Source organism: Bos grunniens, chromosome 11 (genome assembly GCF_055505025.1).
Source record: "Bos grunniens cultivar Pamir isolate PY7600 chromosome 11, Bosgru_T2T1.0, whole genome shotgun sequence".
Classification (NCBI taxonomy): domain Eukaryota; kingdom Metazoa; phylum Chordata; class Mammalia; order Artiodactyla; family Bovidae; genus Bos; species Bos grunniens.
Genome location: NC_141175.1, coordinates 79,205,592 through 79,224,852, shown reverse-complemented (window position 1 = coordinate 79,224,852; position 19,261 = coordinate 79,205,592). Strand labels below are relative to the sequence as shown.

The window sequence follows — 19,261 nt, the reverse complement described above, 5'->3', positions numbered from 1 at the left end:
CTCTGTGCGACCCCATGGACTGCAGCCCACCAGGCTCCCCGTCCCTGGGACTCTCCAGGCAAGAACACTGGAGTGGGGTGCCATTTCCTTCTCCAATGCAGGAAAGTGAAAAGTGAAAGTGAAGTCGCTCAGTCGTGTCTGACTCTTAGCGACCCCATGGACTGCAGCCCACCAGGCTCCCCCGTCCCTGGGATTCTCCAGGCAAGAACACTGGAGTGGACTGCCATTTCCTTCTCCAATGCATGAAAGGGAAAAGTGAAAGTGAAGTTGCTCAGTCGTGTCTGACTCTTAGCGACCCCATGGACTGCAGCCTACCAGGCTCCTCCGTCCATGGGATTTTCCAGGCAAGAGTACTGGAGTGGGGTGCCATTGCCTTCTCCATGCTCTAGGGCATTGGTTCTCAAAGTGAGAGCTCCAGGCCAGCAGCCTATCATACCTGGGAACTAAGAGATGCAGATTCTCAAGCTCCAGTCGAGACCTTCTGAATCAGAAACTCTGTAGGACAGAAGGAGCAGAGGAGGAATCCAATGTTCTAATAAACCTCTGTGAGATTCTGATGCACAAGTTTGAGAACCTTGTTCTTGGGACACCCTTGAAAAAGAGGAAAACCCTAATAACATATGATCCATGTATATTACCTTGGCATCAACCAGATGGGAGAGTGTTTCTTAATCCTGGCTGCCCACTGTAATCACATGAGGAGCTTTGAGAACTACGATAGCTGGAGTCCACCCTCAGAAATTCTGGTTTCATTGGGTTGGCACTGGCCTGATCATTGAAATAAGGATTTGAATGGGGAATAGATGATCGAATGAACACTCATCATCAAATGATCATTGAAGAGATGATTGAATAGATGATCTGAACACTTCTGAGTACCCGGCTGGACCTGGGGGAGAAATAAGCCAGGCTTTGAAGGGGAAGGTCAAGACAAATGGAAGAGAAGCTAGACCTTAGGCTCTTGTGAGTAGCAGTGAGGCTTGAATAATTCTGGAGGTTGTGGTGGGGGCAGAAGGTATCTGAATTTATAATTCCTAAGGGTGACTTAGTTTAGAAGAGATGCCAGTTATAAAGTAGATGTGTGGTCAAGGCTGCTCCATGAATAATATATTATTGTGATTTTTCAGTTCAGTTCAGTTCAGTCACTCGGTCATGTCTGACTCTTTGTGATCCCGTGGACTGCAGCACACCAGGATGCCCTGCCCATCACCCACTCCCGGAGTTTACTCAAACTCATGTCCATTGAGTCAGTGATGCCATCCAACCATCTCATCCTCTGTCTTCCCCTTATCCTCCCACCTTCAATCTTTCCCAGCATCAGGGTCTTTTCAAATTCACATTAGCTGGCCAAAGTATTGGAGTTTCAGCTTCAGCATCAGTCCTTCCAATGAACACCCAGGACTGATCTCCTTTAGGATGGACTGGTTGGACCTCCTTGCAGTCCAAGGGACTCTCAAGAGTCTTCTCCAACACCACAGTTCAAAAGCATCAATTCTTCGATGCTCAGCTTTCTTTATAGTCCAACTCTCACATCCATACATACACTGGAAAAACCATAGCTTTGACTAGATGGACCTTTTTTGCAAAGTAATGTCTGCTTTTTAATAAGGGGTCTAGGTTGGTCATAACTTTTCTTCCAAGGAGCAAACGTCTTTTAATAATGTCATGGCTGTAGTCACCATCTGCAGTGATTTTGGAGCCCCCCAAAAGAAAGTCTGTCACTGTTTCCACTGCTTCCCCATCTATTTGCCATGAAGTGATGCAACTGGATGCCATGATCTTAGTCTTCTGAATGTTGAGTTTTAAGCCAACTTTTTGACTCTCCTCTTTCACTTTTATCAAGAGACTCTTTAGTTCCTCTTCTCTTTCTCCCATAAGAGTGGTGTCATCTGCATATCTGAGATTATTGATATTTCTCCCGGAAATCTTGATTCCACCTTGTGCTTCATCCAGTCCAACATTTCTCATGATGTACTCTGCATATAAGTTAAATAAGCAGGGTGACAATATACAGCCTTGACGTACTCCTTTTCCTATTTGGAACCAGTCTGTTCCATGTCCAGTTCTAACTGTTGCTTTTTGACCTGCATACAGATTTCTCAGGAGGCAGGTCAGGTCTGGTATTCCTATCTCATGAAGAATTTTCCACAGTCTGTTGTGATCCACACCATCAAAGGCTTTGGTGTAGTCAATAAAGCAGAAGCAGATGTTTTTCTGGAATTCTCTTGCTTTTTTGATGATCCAATGGATGCTGGCAATTTGATCTCTGGTTCCTCTGCTGTTTCTAAAACCAGCTTGAACATCTGGAAGTTCACGGTTCACATACTGTTGAAGCCTGGCTTGGAGAATTTTGAGCATCACTTTGCTAATATGTGAGATGAGTGCAATTGTGTGGTAGTTTGAGCATTCTTTGGCATTGCCTTTCTTTGGGATTGGAATGAAAACTGACCTTTTCCAGTCCTGTGGCCACTGCTGAGTCTTCCAAATTTGCTGGCATATTGAGGGCAGTACTTTCACAGCATCATCTTTTAGGATTTGAAATAGCTCAACTGGAATTCCTTCATCTCTACTAGCTTTGTTTGTAGCAATGCTGCCTAAGGGCCACTTGACTATGCATTCCAGGATGTCTGGCTCTAGGTGAGTGATTACACCATCGTGATTATCTGGGTCGTAAAGATCTTTTTTGTATAGTTCTTCTGTGTATTCTTGCCACTTCTTCTTAATATTTTCTGCTTCTGTTAGGTCCATACCATTTCTGTCCTTTACTGTGCCCATCTTTGCATGAAAAGTTCCCTTGGTATCTCTAATTTTCTTGAAGAGATCTTTAGTTTTTCCCATTCTGTTGTTTTCCTGTATTTCTTTGCATTGATCACCGAGGAAGGTTTTTTTTTTAATCTCTCCTTGCTATTCTTTGGAACTCTGCATTCAAATGGGTGTATCTTCCTTTTCCTCCTTTGCCTTCGCTTCTCTTCTTTTCACAGCTATTTGTAAGGCCTCCTCAGACAATTTTGCCTTTTTTGCATTTCTTTTTCTTGGGCATGGTCTTGATCACTGCCTCCTGTACAATGTCATGAACCTCTGTCCATAGTTCTTCAGGCACTCTGTCTATCAGATCTAATCCCTTGAATCTATTTTTCACTTCCACTGTATAATCATAAGGGATTTGATTTAGGTCATACCTGGATGGTCTAGTGGTTTTCCCTACTTTCTTCAATTTAAGTTTGAATTTGGCAATAAGGAGTTCATGATCTGAGCCACAGTCAGCTCCGGGTCTTGTTTTTGCTGACTGTATAGAGCTTCTCCATCTTTGGCTGCAAAGAATAGAATCAATCTGATTTTGGTGTTTACCAGCTGGTGATGTCCATGTGTAGAGTCTTCTCTTGTGTTTTTGGAAGAGGATGTTTGCTATCACCAGTGAGTTTTCTTGGCAGAACTCTATTAGCCTTTGCTAATTGTGATTTTTACTCAGTCTTAATTGAAATGATTCTACTAATTTTAATGAAAGATAATATGCTGACATCCACCTAGCAGCTTTGCTGAGACTACGTCTATATGTTAAGAATTTACTCTGACCCTCTGGCCTCTCCAGCCTCACCGCTTCCTCTTTGCTCCATGGACCTTCCTCCCTGGCTGACCTGGTCAGTTCACCAGTCCCCAAGCACTGTCCTTCTGTTCCCATGTCCTGGTATTTGTTGGTGCCTCCCCCATCTCCTCCTCCTCTCAGGGAGGGCCTATCTCCTTCTGGAATCCTCCATGGACCCCCAGTTCAAAGAGTCTCCCTTTGTCCTAATCCTTTTAGCACCAAATATCTTTAAGGCACTCTGGTCCTATTTAGTTTTCATCATTCTACACATTTCCTGTCTCTGCCCCTGGATCATAAGCCTTATGGTTAAGGCTTATAACCCCACCCCGCAACATTCAGGACAGTGATGGCTTACAACTTTTTGCCTCCTGCCCAGCATAGCACCCCACACTCTACAGGCTCAGGAAATAGTAGTCAGGAAACTATACAAAAAGTAAATTTCAGTCTGTCTTCTTCCCACATCATCATGATGTGCAGATAAGAAGGCACCACCCCCGATGAGATGTGATTATGGTTTGGCCATTCTTGAGGGCAAAATCCATAGGAAGCACATCAAGGTGGAGATCCCAGAGGGAGCATCCTCCAAAGTGAGACTGGCCCCTCCACGGGCGGGGCTCTCACCATCTCATCAGTCTGTGTTGTTTTGTATTAGGTTCCAGTACTGCCTTAGCAAATCACCACTAACTTGGTGGTTTAAAATAACAGAAATCTCTCCTCTCACATTTCTGGAGGTCAGACGTCTGAGACCAGTGTCACTGAGCCAGAGTCCAAGTGCGGATGGAGGCATGCTCCCTCCAGAAGCTCTAGGACAGACCCTTCCCTGCCTCTTCCAGCTTCTGGCGGCTCCACCTTCTGACAGCACCACCTTCCTTGGCTTGTGGCAACTTCATTATAATCTCTGCTTCCTTGGTCACACTGCTTTCTCCTCCCTTCTCAAATCTCCCTCTACCTTCATTTTATAAGGACATTTGTGACATTTGTTTAAGGCCCATCCTGGTGATCCAAAATAATCTCCTCAACTCAAGATCCTTAACTTCATCACAACTGTTGAGTTCTTTTTTGCCATCTCAGGTAACATTTACACATTAAGGGATTAGGACTGGGATATCTTTGGGGCAGCCATGATGTAACCTACCACACAGACAAAAGTAACTGGAGCCTCCAAAGGGACAGAGACTTGTCCAAGGTCACACTTCAAGGTTGTAACAGAAATTAGGCAGAGATCCAGGTCTTCTTTCTGTCAATCTTAGACTCCTCCCACTAGACCATGCTGGTTCCTGTGAAAGAGAAAGATCTTAGAACAGCACTTCATACCCTGATTCCTTGTCTTCTCTCTAGAACGTGTGCTATCAGAATTCCCCCACCTGTGCACCCTGCCCCTTGCTTGAGTCCTGGTTCTGTTACTTGGAACTCACTGTACATTCACTGGCCTGTGTGGGCAGCTGCAGTGGACTCGCTAAATGGCATTTTCTCCTCTCCATTCAGGACCGCCTCTTTTTTGTCATGGAGTATGTGAATGGTGGGGACCTCATGTTCCAGATTCAGCGCTCCCGAAAATTCGATGAGCCTCGTTCCCGGTTCTATGCTGCAGAGGTTACATCAGCTCTCATGTTCCTCCACCAACATGGAGTCATCTACAGGTACCTCTCCTCACCTCCTCTCTTCCCCAAAAGCGAAAAAATAGAGAGTTCTCCGGATGCTTGAACTGACTTTGGCTTCCACCCAACTGGTCTCTTAGCAACTCGCTTTAAATTAGTTGTTTGTTTCAATTTGCTTACAGAAGGCTTTTTGGGGGGCTGTTTATCACTGTAAATGTTAATATTTGAATAGCCCCGGGAGATCTGATCCACTGTTTGTGCCAGTTTTGATTGAAAGCTTAAGCAGGACGTTTTAAAGGCCCAGTGCCAAGTAACCTTGGGGTGACCTTCATTTCTCTCCCCGCCCCGCCACCCCAACCCTCTTCCTTGAACATCAGGGCATTCTCTGTACTTCTTCCTTCTGTGCCATGAACTTCCTCCCCTTCCCAACCTCTTGCCACTTCCTGAGTTTGTTTGGCTTAGTTGTCTCCAGCAGATAGAATCAGAGAAGGAGGAGTTCCTTGGGGGGTCTCAGGGTTTATGATCTAGGAGGGAAGAGGGGAGGGGACCTAGACAGTATCTCACAGGAAGTGACTCTCTGCAGATCATCCAGTCCCTTGCTACTGCCTTGTCCCCCTTCCAAGAAAACATGGAACACACACACACACACACACACACACACACACACACAAATTTTCCAGTAAGAGAGCAGTACTACTTACACAGGCTCTTCTGTGAGGTCAGGAATTCTGGGAGGAGTAAATATTTATAATTAGCAACAAGGACACTAAAGTTCCTTCAGGTTTTTTTCAATGATTGTCAATTTCTTTAGAATTTGCTTCCTCCTTTTTCCTTCAATTGGGTTGAAGAATAGCTGGCTTGATTCAACCCAAAACTAATCCCTCACCAGAACTTCACTGGCCCCGCTACTGGGAGCAATGCCCTGACTAAAAAAAAAAAATGTTCTCCAAGGGGTTCTGAAACCAACCCTCAGCTTCTTTAATTCCCTCTGCTCAAAATAGTCAGTGGCTCCCTATGGCCTGCATAACAAAGCCCATAGTTTCTAGCCTGCTGTTATGGTCCTCCACGTCACAAGTCCACACATTTGTTTCCTATTACTGCATAACAAATACCACAAATGTGGTGCTTAAAGCATTGATTATTTCACAGTTCCCACAGGGCAGAAGTCTAGGCACAGCATACCTGGGTCTCTCTGCTGTGATCAAGATGTCAGCCAGGCTGACTTTCTTGTTGAAGTTTGAGCTCCTCTTCCAGGCTCACATGGTTATGGGCAGAATTCATTTCCTTACAAATGGAGAATACACGTGGCTTCTTCATGGTCAGCAGGAGTGAAAGCCTTTCCTGCCTTGAGTCTCTAACTTCAGGGAGGCCTGGACCCTCTTTGAAAAGGATCGCTTGATTAGATTGGGCCCACCTAGGCTAATCTCCCTTTTAACTCAAAGTCAAATCATTTAGGGAGCTTAATTATGCCTGCAAATCCCTTGGCCCTTGCCCTATGATGTCTTATAATTGTGAGTGATATCACATTCCTTTTCACATTGTTTTGGTTGGAGGTAAGTCACAGTTTCTCCACCATACACAAGGGGAAAGGGTTATGGGATTATACCAGAGTGTGAAACATTGGGGGTCACCTTAGGTTGTATCTACTACAGCCCAGTACACCTCACTTCCCATGATCCCTTGAACCTACCAAGGTTCTTGCATGTGTGTGTCTAAGTCATTCAATTGTGGCTGACTCTGTGCGACGCTATGGGCTGCAGCCTGTCAGGCTCCTCTCTCCATGGGATTCTCCAGGCAAGAATACTTGAGTGGGTTGCCATGCCGTACTCCAGGGGATCCTTCTGAACTAGGAATCGAACCTGAATCTCTTACATATCCTGCATTGGCAAGCAGGTTCTTTACCACTAGCACCACCTGGGAACCCAAGGTTCTTAGCTTGCCTCAAGCTCATCTGACAATTCCCTACTTTCTTGTTCTTCTGTCCTCCTCTTTCCAGCCCAGAAGCCTGATGCAATACTGCCTGCCTGCTAGAAGCCTGGTCCCACAGCCAGAGCAAGTCTCTCCAGGCACCACTTTATTTGTAACTTGGGAATGTCACACCCTCTCCCTTAGGACCGTGGCAGCTTCTTTATTAACCCTTTGACCTTCTTATTTTACATCCTCATATTATCTTGCACATAGTAGATGAACAAGAAATGACCCTTGGCTTCAGTTTAAATTCCTAATCTCTGCCTCCAAAGCAGCTTGCCAACTAGTTAGAGATACTGGCATTAGATATGTGAAAATATCACCCATACTACAAGGCAGTGCACTCTTAGGAGCCAGTGACTAGAAGAATTGTCATTCACTGAGATATCATCCCTATCCACTCCCTATCAGAGTGGGTATAATCACCCACAGTTTACCAGCAGAGATTCAGAGATTCCCCTTAAATAGTGGGTGGGTCAAAAGATTTGTTCCGGTTTTTCCATAACATCTTACAGAAAAACCCGAACAAGCTTTTTGGCCAACCCAATAATTTGCCCAAGGCCATATTCGGTAAGTAACAGACTTAGGAAGTGTAACTGATCAGCAGGCTCCTGCTATACATCATGACACTTGTCCATACTCTTTACTAGTCATTCCTGGTACTCCAAAACTTGACTTTTCCTTACATTTCTAGTTTCTTTTCCTTTCTGCTTGCCTAGATGAATACTTGCCTCTCACCTCACCTGTGAACACTTCTCTGTTCTAGACTTGTCCCCTCTTTCTCTCCTTTCTACTTCCCTGGCCATTTCTCCTTAATCTCTATATAACATGGCCTGATCCTTCTCCCCTCCAACCCCCATCCTCTAAATACTGTTTTTTTCCAGGGCCTTCATCCCTAAATACTCTCCCTGAGCAATTTCAGCAGTTGCCTGTCTCCAAATGACACCTGTGTGCCCGAGACTCCCATATCACTGTCTCCAGCCCCTAGTTCTCTCCAGATCCCTGCACAAGACTACTCTCTCCAGATGATCTCCAAGGCTTTCTACCTTCTTTCCCAGGTAGTTTGCAAGAGTTTACTGACCTGAGTCCTCACTGCCTCTTGCGTTTCTCCCTCCTATCTTGTCTACCTCCCTCTCCAGCGCAGCCCAGTGTTCTTTCCAAGTACAGGCTGATGGTCACATGGTGCCCTTCTTAGCATCTTTCTACCTTTACTAGATAAAGCACAGCCCCTTTTGCTGGCCATCAGAATCCATCAGCCCTGGCCCTGGTGCTGCTGTGCACAGCTGCGTGACTTGGGCGTGGCTCGGGAGGGAGGGGCCCAGGTGGTGAGTGGGAGCTGGCACCCAGGTCTGCTCTGCTAGTGCATCTGGTTTCAGCCCGAGGAAGAGATGCTTTTTCCACCTAGAGGAGACCCCTTTTTTGTTTCTCACAAAGATACCATGCATGCTAAAAGGGCCCTGGTGGTCCCCAGTGATCTTTTGATCCTCATCACTATTCCCCCAACTGTGTAGCCCACCGTCTATGCCCTCCAGATGAGACCATTCTCCCTCAGATGCCCTTCTCTTTCATTTCTCCAAGTCTTTGTCTCCACTGTACCTAGAATTCCCTTGTTCGCAATCTGTATCTTGCTCAGTGAGGGGCTCCTAAGTCACATCCATAGTCTGACTGTCTAAGGGTCCCTGGTTTAAAAAAAAAAAAAAGGTAGATTCCAGAATACTAAATGAGGGGACTAGATCAGGATATAGATGGGGAAAGAATGGCCGTGAGTTGATGATTGCTGAGACTGGGTGTTGGGTACACAGGGGTTCACTATTATGTCTGCTTTTGTGAATGTTTTAAATTTGCCATAATAATCATAATTTTTTTCTTAATAGCAATTCCAGGGTAACATTCCTAGACTCTTTGATTCATTAGGTCTGGTATGGGATTCAGGAATCTTTACTTTCTTAAAGAATTGACTTGGGGACCACAGGTATAGAAAAGTTCTGTTCTGCCTTCAGGACTGTGTAAGATGCCCCTGCTCTGGAAGCCTACCCTGACCACTCAGCCTGTCATGGGGATCATGCCTCCTTTGGGCGACAGCATCTCTCTGTTTCAAACCAGTTCCCTTTGTCAGCCTTGTATTTTTACTTAAGATACCTATTCTGTGATTGAGAACTCCATGCAGGCATGCTTACCTGGCCGGCCTAGGTTATTATGCTGCTTGTAGTAAGTGTTCACTCAATACTTGTTTTCATCTCTAATGTTCCAGAACCCTGCAGTCCAGCTGGGTTGCTACCTCATCAGTTCGGTTTAGTTCAGTCCCTCAGTCATGTCCAACTCTTTGCAACCCCGTGGACTGCAGCACGCCAGGCCTCCCTGTCCATCACCAACTCCCAGAGTTTACCCAAACTCATGTCCATTGAATTGGTGATGCCGTCCAACCATCTCATCCTTTGTCACCCTCTTCTCCTTCTGCCTTCAATCTTTCCCAGCATCAGGGTCTTTTAAAATGAGTCAGCTCTTTGCATCAGGTGGCCAAAGTATTGATCTTGTCAGAAACTTATCTTTTTTACGTGTTCTCTCAAATAATCAGCTTTAGGTTTTCCTGATCAGTTTTGCCACATTCTTTTCTTCTACTTAATTCCTCTCCCTCTTTTCTGTTTACATGTGTTCCAGTGCCTAAGACTTCACTCTGCTCTTTTTCTAATTCTTGGGGGTGGTGATTATTTTGTGTTCAGTATTTCCCAGCATCAGAGTCTTTTCAGATGAGTCAGTTCTTTGCATCAGGTGACCAAAGTATTGGAGTTTCAGCCTCAACATCAGTCCTTCCAATGAACACCCAGGATTGATCTCCTTTAGGCTGAACTGACTGGATCTCCTTGCAGTCCAAGGGACTCTCAAGAGTCTTCTCCAACACCACAGTTCAAAAGCATCGATTCTTCAGGGCTCAGCTTTCTTTATAGTCCAACTCTCACATCCATACATGACCACTGGAAAAACCATAGCCTTGACTAGACGGACCTTTGTTGGCAAAGTAATGTCTCTGCTTTGTAATATGCTGTCTAGGTTGGTCATAACTTTCCTTCCAAGGAGTAAACATCTTTTAATTTCATGGCTGCAATCACCATCTGCTACCTCGTACCTGTGCACTTTTGAAAGTCTGTGTTGGAAGCATCTGTTGGAACACACAGTTTTTCTTCCTTGACCCTGAATTGCCCCATTCCTGCATGTTTCTCATTTCATAGACGAATTAGGACCACGTGATCTCTCTTTCCCATGCTCCTTTGTTTGAAGCTGCCAGCACAAGGGCTGCATGATGCATGTGTCTGCCTGTTCGCCTGTGAAGCCCAGATGGCAACCATATTTTGGTGCAAGGGTTTATCTGGGAGATTGGCAAGACTAAATTTTACAGGAAGAACCTCATTGCCAAAGTTGAAGTAGAATTTTCCAGCCTTCCTGCTGGAAGTTATACACAAACTAATTAGTGGCTAATTGGCCAGGGTTCCGGAACTAAGGGAAGAAGTTGTTCCTCTAGCCAAGGGCTCACACTAGAAGGTGAGTCCAGGCTGACAGGCAGGCTACTTTCCTCCGGGTCTCTCTAGTCAGGTTCCCCACGTGGGTGGCCAGGGCACTGTCTCTGTTTTCTCTGCTCAGCATTCCTAGGAACTCTCTGTGTGCTGCAGTTGGAGCAGGTGTTAGCTCACTGTGGGTCCACACTTCCTAACTATGCCTTTTGAACATTTCTTCTCCTCCCTTATGCCTTCACACACACCATGATGGGGGAAGTTTTGAGAGGCAGACTTTCTTCTGAAATTTGATGTAGGGAACTTTCTCCTATGGTGCACCATGCTCGGAGCTTATCTGTTTTCCTCTGAGCTGCTCAGGACAGCAGCTGAGTCTCAGGATACTCATCTGTCCATGGGACAAGGAAGTGAGAGGATGGGATCCACCTCAGACACAGAGGGCAGTGGGGGCCCTGGGAAGAGAACCAGGGGCTTGGCAGATAGAAAGGCATCTTCTTCCACAATCATAGTTACCGCAGCAGAGGGTGGTAAAGAACATGGCTTCTGCCCCTCTGGCCAAGTGTCTTAACACTAGAAGAATGAATTCTTTCCTTTGTTTTTATAAAGCTAAATTCCCGTGTTTTTAAATTACAAAAGTAAAAGTCATAGGAAAAATCAAAATTTAAACAGAAAAGTAAAATCAGTTCTCTCTTCACCAACCTCATAACCATCCAGGGCAAAACAGATGAAGAGTTGCTAGAGAATCCTTCAAAAAAATCTTGAGCAAGTGATTGGATCTCTTTATGAGTGGCTTCCATGTGAGGTTCAGATAATACCTGCCTTGACTCCTCTCTAAGGTAGTTGAGTGTGGTCATGACAAGTTGAACTGTACAAATAAAAGTGAAGGATATGAAAAGAAGGGGAAATGATGAGGAATTTATGTCAGGCATCATTGATGATTAACTTTAGTCACATTGAGCACTAAAATTTGGTCTTCAACCAGCAGGAGTGGAAATTGTAAGTTATAAAGCTCTCCTGCTCCTTTAATTCTCCAAGATTGTCAGTCCTCAATGAGTCATCACCATCACCCCCCAAGAGTTGATCTATGCCTGATGCCAGAACTGAGAGGCCATAGCGGACAGGAGGCGAGAAAAGGGCATTTCTGCTTTGGCCCTGTCTAGGTCACTCTACTCAAGAGGTGCTTAGAAAAGGTTTTCGTGTTGATGATGATGTTTATAAAAGTCAGTGAAGAATTAAGAGCAGGGAACAAAGATTTAATTCAGACTCAGATAAGCCTGAGTGTGAAATATCTAGTCCTCTCCAGGGCTGGGGGATGAAGCCCAAAAGGAGGAACTTGGGAAGGATTTCCCTAGGAAGAGCTGGAGACAGAGGTCTCTGACTATGCCCTCCAAGCCAGGCCCACCCAGGAAATGCAGACAGAGTTGTGATGCGCTCTGTAGTCTTGCCTTCCTGGTGGTCTATGGGGGAGATTGTGGGGAAAATCTCATGCGGATCTTTGTCCCCACTGAGCACTGTTCTCAGCTGTCAACATTCTCCCACACATTGTAGAAAATGATACTTCAATGCTTTAGTGTAAAACTGCTAAGGATCTAAGGGTTGAGTATGTAATGAGATGATATCAGTTCCCATGGCAGGAATCATGGTGTGAATATTAGATCAAGGGGACCTCAGAGGCTATCTCATCCAACTCCAGTTTATAGATACAGAACTTGGAAACCGAAACCAGGCAGTAACTTACTCAAGTTTACACAGTGAGGTGTTATAAAGCTTAGATGTTATTTTAATCAGAGATATACATAAAGATTCAAATAGTTCTACCAGGTACTTAAAGAAATGAAAATCTGTTTTCTGCCCTTCCTCTCCAACAATTTCCCCTTCCACAAAGATACCTGCTTGCAATTCTTTTAGCTGCTGCTGCTGCTGCTGCTGCTAAGTCGCTTCAGTCATGTTTGACTCTGTGAGACCCCATAGACAGCAGCCCACCAGGTTCCCCCATCCCTGGGATTCTCCAGGCAAGAACACTGGAGTGGGTTGCCATTTCCTTCTGAAAGTGAAGTCACTCAGTCGTGTCCGACTCCTAGCGACCCCATGGACTGCAGCCTATCAGGCTCCTCCGTCCATGGGATTTTCCAGGCAAGAGTACTGGAGTGGGGTGCCATCGCCTTCTCCATCTTTTAGCTTACGCTTCTAGTATTTCTAAATAAAAGGGTTTTTTCCTTTCTTTTAGCTGATTGGATTCTGGTATATGCAAAGTGATTCAAAGTGACCAAATATATATATATATTTGGTCTTTTCCATATTCTTCTCTATTGTGCTTTATTACAGGATATTAAATATACGTCCCTGTGCTTTACAGTAGGACCTTGTTGTTTATATGTTTGTATCTGCTAATCCCAAACTCCTGATTTATCCTATCTTCAACCCCTTTCCCCTTTGGTAACCATAAGTTTGTTTTCTGTCTGTGAGTCTACTTCTGTTTCGTAAATGAATTCATTAGTATCATCATTTATATTTCACATATAAGTGATGTCATATGATATTTGTCTTTCTCTTCACTTAGTCTGATAATCTGTAGTCCATCCTTGGAGATTTTCCAAGGGCCAGGTCTTAGAAGACTGAGAAGGAAGGAAGAAGGGATCTCCCCAATCCCTCCCCAGCCTCTGTTTTGTATGAACATTAGCTACACTGGAAACATACTGAAAGAAGATGAGACTCTAAATATTAGACCTTCCAGTTATTAACATAGCCTTTAACCAGAGACCTTCCTCTCAGGAAACACCTACCTGTGGCCATGGCAGAAAAGGTTTCCAAGGATCAAGGCAGGCTATCATTCTCCAAACTAGACCCAAAATACATATATCCATCCAATTACTCTATTTTTAGTTCTATACCCTGGTGCCTGCACTCTCCCTGATTCCACCCTGGTCCTTGAGACTATCTGTTTCTCTTCTCCAGAGAGTAAGTCTCTGAGGCAGAGAAGGGGGTGTGCAGAGTAAGAAGAGAATCTGAGTGTATAGTTGCTTTTCAACCAGATCTTTATCTACATTACCCTCATCTCCAGAGGTAACAGTTATTGTAAATTCCTGAGCTTTGTTAGAGCAGGAAACGGGAGATTCTACAGCATAAATTTAATTGTCCTTTACTTATCCCATTGCTGGCTCAGGATGCAGCTCTTTCTCAGGTCTACTGAGCCATTCCCACTCACCCCTTTGCTTTTCTGCTTCCAAAATTACATTGCTGGTCTTTCTTCTGTTGTTTCCCCCATCTTTGTGTGTTTAGGCCTTTGTGTGTAATTTGGGGAAGGAGAAAAAATAATTTGTGAGCATTCAAGCTACCTATTTATCTAGAAGTGAAAAATAATAACAGATATAATAACTATCGAAGCAGTAGCAGCAGCAGCAACAACAACGATAGCTGCTGCTGCTGCTGCTGCTGCTACTAAGTCGCTTCAGTCGTATCCGACTCTGTGCGACCCCATAGACAGCAGCCCACCAGGCTTCCCCACCCCTGGAATTCTCCAGGCAAGAACACTGGAGTGGGTTGCCATTTCCTTCTCCAATGCATGAAAGTAAAAGAGTGAAAGTGAAGTCCCTCAGTCGTGTCCGACTTAGCGACCCCATGGACTGCAGCCCACCAGTCTCCTCCGTCCATGGGATTTTCCAGGCAAGAGTACAGGAGTGGGGTGCCATTGCCTTCTCCGACAACGATAGCAAGACACTCATTTTAGGCTTCGTTACCAGCCAGACTCTATTCTGAGCACTTTGCACCCATTTACTCATTTAGTCATCACACAGTAACCCTAGTGGTAGATACAGCTATTATTCATGGGCTTTATGGTATTTCCAAAGAAGGAGATCCTGCCACATCTCACGCTGCTGCCACCGCTGTCAGGTCATCCTGTCCCCGTGCTGCCTCGCGTGGGAAGCAAAGTTGTGTGCTGGAGACAGCGCTGAGCTGGAGTCAGAGAGCTGGGGCGGGATCCCGCATATGCTGCATCTTTGTTGTGTTTTCCTGAGCAGAACACTTAAACTGTTTGAAGTGTATCTTCCTCACTGTACCATGGGAATTGGAATGAGAACTTCCCTGGACTGTTTGGAGAATTACATCAGAAAACATTTTTCAGAAGTGCTGGGCACAGTCCTTGGCATCTAGGAAGCTCTATAAATATTGGTTGGATGAAGGGGAGAGTGGAGGGTTATGGAGTCAGAGGATGTTATGGACTGAATTGTGTCCCCTCCAAATTCATGTGTTGAAGGCTTAATTCCTAGTACCTCAGAATGTGGCTGTACTTGGAGATAGGGTCTTTAAAGAGGTAAAAGGTAAAATAAGGTCATAAGGATGACCCCTAATCCAGTATGACCAGTGTTTTAATAAGATTAGGACACAGAAATATATGGAGGGAGACCGTGAAGACCCTAGGAGAAAATCCATTTATAGGCTGAAGAGAGATCTCAGAAGAAACCAATCCTCAACCTGGGGCCTCCAGAAGTGGAAGAAAAATGTTTCTGTTGTTCCCAACAGAGTGTGTGCTTGGCTCTGGCAGCCCTAGCAAACCAATACAGAGAACCCAGGGTGCAGTCCCAGCATTGACACCAACCGTGTAGCCCTGGGCAAATGGCCACAGTTTCCTGTAAAATGGAAACTGATAAAAATGGAGCTCCTAATAAATACCAAAATAAGATGGCCAGGCCTGCCGTTCTGGCACAAATTGAAAGCTTTAAATAAACTGATAGACCTAGAAAGGACTCTGTAAGTTGTTTGGGACCCAGTGAGGCATGGGAAGGTGCCAGTGTCCCGGCAGTGATGACACCCTGTCATCAGCGTGGTGGACATGTGAGGCTTGCCCCTGTGCAGAGCCCAACTAAGGGCCCAACAGGACAGGGCTTAGGTCTCAGAGTCAGGCAGTATTTCAGGGGAGGGAGCCTTTCCTTGGCATTATTTCAGTACTACGAGCACCTAGGGACCATAGGGCAGGATGAGTGAGTGCTGAGAAACTCATGAGAAAGTGGCCAGCAGGGCTGGAACACCCGGGGTATGCCTGCATTGGAACACTACCGAGTCTACTTTCTGTACCTCAGCCTCCTTGATGGGCTCCCTTGGCACCTACCATCTTCACAAGCTCCTACACCCACCCCCTGTTCCTTACACGATCTGCTTCAACAAAAAAGCTGACTTCAAAAATGTGCATCTTGGTAATGAGACTTATTTCATCCCTCTACCGTGTTGTATAATTGAAGGGCTTGTCCTCCTGATAAAGGAATATTAAGTATGATTGTGGAGTTTTCAGGGATAGTCACTTTTTGGTGAGTCTAGGTTTACTTAGAGACGGGACTGTCTTCACCCCGATCTCCTTTCAAACAGTGTCACCTGCTGATGACCGTGTAGGGTGAAGTCATTATGATATGATAAAGGAGAGAGGAAGAGTGAATGGAGACAGAGCTGGCTGGGACAAAAGCCAAGTTTACATTCCTCTGAGGAAGCCACGTTATTGCTGACCAGATCAGAAGTAGAATTCTGACTCCATTGACATTGGACGTTCAGAGCAAACAGGAAGTTTGGAACCAGAGGGAAATTCCTGATTAAATGCATCTGAGTGTTTCAACATAGTGGTGTGTGAGAGAAAATGATCAGAGAGCTATCTACTACTTTTGTGTCTCTCACGATACTCACCACAGAGCGGAGGACCCAATGTAGTGGTTAAGGACTGCTGGCTCAAATTCTGTCTCCATTGCTTATTAGATATATGATCTTAGGCAGCTAACTTCTCTAACTCTGTTTCTTCATCTGTAAAATGGAGATATTACCTCCCACAAAGAGAGATTGTGAGAATCAAATACATGTTAATAGGTGTAAAGTCATTATGATTGTGTGATTGTGTCAGTTACAGTGTAAACACTGAGTACTCACTGCGGGTATTGGCATTGTTATTCTATTTCACAAGTGGTTGAGTAGACAATTGGTAAGTTTCACCTAGTATCTTGCTAGCTGATGAAGTGATGAAAACATCTTGCCAGGTTAGAGTCTCCCAAACAAAGGCTACTTTGAGGACCTGGGTTCTGTCTTACGAAGCACAATTCAGTATCTGTAGCTTTTATGGCCATGCAGTGGTCTATAGAATGTAGACATCCTTGAACATGTATTATCAATGTATTCAACAGTAGAACTTGAATTCTCCTAGGCTTAGTTTGATGATTTTGTTTCTTCAATGCCTTTGGCTAATGATTGCACTGCAAAAAAAAAAAAAAAAGGGAATTGTTTTAGCAAACAATGGATAGTTCTGCCACGTGGTACATAGAGTCTACGCAGACATTTGAGTGGATCCCAAGGTCTCAGTGGGCCCCGGATGGGTCCAAGATGACTCAAGCTGGTTGGGGGCGATGGGGTGTTTCTTCAGCCCTCGGAAGCATTAGGGGCCACATTTAATTAGCTTTGCTTCTCATTTTGGTTGTGTGGTAACAGGCTGATGGATTAATCCTGGTGGTTGTTGCCATCTTCTCTCTCCTTGCTTCTGGTTCCCTTCTCCCACCATTCCTGCACATTAATTGTCATAAAGCGGAGTTGGGGCATTTTCTTGCTCAGAAGTCTGCAGTGACTCCGTGTTATCTCAGGATAATGCCCAGACACTTCTGCCTCTTACCTGAAGCCATCCCCAAGCTGACCCTTTCGCTAGCTCATTCTCCAGGCTTTGCACAGAGTTCTGTTCCTACCTACCCTGCCTTCCCAAGTTCTTCTCCCACCAGACTCCCCTGTGGAGCTCTGCTTTTACCTGGCAGGTGTCCTCACCAACACAGCCACACATACTGTGCATTTGTCACCCAGATCCCAAACATTGCCTCCTGTCTTTACCTAGGAATACCCTCACTTTTCCTAGAATACCAGATTTTCTTCTTCACTTTTTCTTTTTTTCTCTTTCCCATCCTTTAAGATTCAGCTTCAGTTTATTTTCCCCTGGCCCCTTCAAGCAAAGTTAGTCCTTTCTTCCTCTCATTAACACTGCATCTGTTCCATTATATTCTAGTTTTTCTCACATTGTACTGAAACTATTTCTTGATTGAATGATCTTATAGAGTTTCTGCAGGTTATGCTGAACTTATGATTTAGCCCAATTGCCCATGAGTTCATGGCTCAACCTATTCAAATGTATCAAGCAGGACACCTCCAGGGAGGTGGGGCGACTTTCTAAATATATTTGGTCCCAGGGATGCAAAACTTTCTAACGGACTTCTTGCTAGACCCACATTTCCCTGGGTTTCCTTTCTGTGTGCACTGCCCCATTCCATGGTCTTTTTGTTTTTCACAATGTCTGGTCAATGAAGTGCTACGGTAGAAAGAACATGAGGCCAGGAATTGGGCCAGAACTCTAATAAAGCTTTGCCTCAGTTGAGTGACCTCAGGCAAATTACTGCTTCTCTCTGGACCTCAGCTCCCTACACAGTGGCTGCTTTGGAGGGTCTTGCTCTGTGCGCCTAGATCCTAAGGTTGTTGTTCTGGGAATTCCAACAGATTCTGAAAATAAATCTCTAAAAATGGCATCTACAGATACCTCAGTGAGTCTCCAGAGGTAACTGAATTTAAGTAGCAAGAGTGTCTGGCGCCTGCTGGAGAGGCTAGAGGTCCTAGAACATGAGACTTCATACCCACGTACTCCTGTGCTTTGCACTCTGAGTATCAGATGACAATCTGTGAATCTGCCCTCTAATGTATCCATAGATCCCCCCTCTTAAAACAAGTAGCTCCAGAGGCCGTAACCACTATATGGGTAGGAGTTCAGTCTGAGAATCAGGGCTGCTTGCTTAGAAAGTCATGGTCATAGCAGGATTGAACATCTCACACCCCATGTCTCCAAAGCCTCTCTGAAATGGGGCATCTGTCAGATGAAATGTACTCCATTGTTAGAAATCTGCTGATGCAAAAGCATTCTTCCAAAAGGGATTTTGGTTTGAGTTTGTACCTTTTCTGGAAGAGCACTGCTCTGTTGTTAAGAGAGCTGTGACCTACTCATTTATTCAGTCAACAATGATTGTGAAGCCTCCTTAGTGTATCAGGAGTTGTATTGGTGTATTCATGCAGATACCATGAAAAGAGAAAGACACACATTCTCTGCCCTCCTAGCCCTTAAGTTTGGGTGGGGATGCCAGACAATAAAATGGACAATAACAATTTAAAAAAACTGATGAGGATGGTGATCCGGAGAGGATAGGGTGCCAGAAACTACATGGCAGAGATGGCTTGGCTGGATGAAGAAAACCAAGGAAGGTTTTCTCGGGGTAGTGATCTCTTCCAGGAGGGCCCCTATCGAGTCAGTAGGAGTTGGCCAGAGTAAGAGGTCTTAGGAGAGTGGACCACAGAGTGGGAACAGGATGTATGAAGGCTTGGGTGGGCAGGGCACCAGAAGTGTCTGTGGGTCTAAGGAATTTCTACAGGCCTGCTTCTCAAAACACAAAGGGAATCTTGGTGAGCAATGAGACCTGAGGGGAGGGCATGGACCCACCCCATCCTGAGGGGCATAGAATGACTGTCTGAAGTCACATGAATTCACACTGATGTGCTGTTTGGTTGTGTTATATGTGGGAATTACGGAAGAGGGGCTGACTATATAATAGAAT

The 19,261-nt window shown here is 45.0% G+C and overlaps 1 protein-coding gene across 10 annotated transcripts in view; it reads left to right on the top strand.

The window, feature by feature from the left end:
- The window catches only part of PRKCE (protein kinase C epsilon), a 547,240-nt gene that overhangs the window by 451,278 nt on the left and 76,701 nt on the right, over positions 1 to 19,261 (top strand). For all 10 annotated transcript variants that reach the window (XR_015137027.1, XM_086327131.1, XM_086327130.1 and 7 more), the window contains one exon: positions 5,069 to 5,223. Coding sequence is in view for 9 of the 10 variants with exons in the window: in XM_086327131.1 (XP_086183257.1) it covers positions 5,069 to 5,223 (155 nt within the window). In the remaining variant the exon portion in view is untranslated. The remainder of the gene's footprint in view (positions 1 to 5,068; positions 5,224 to 19,261) is intronic.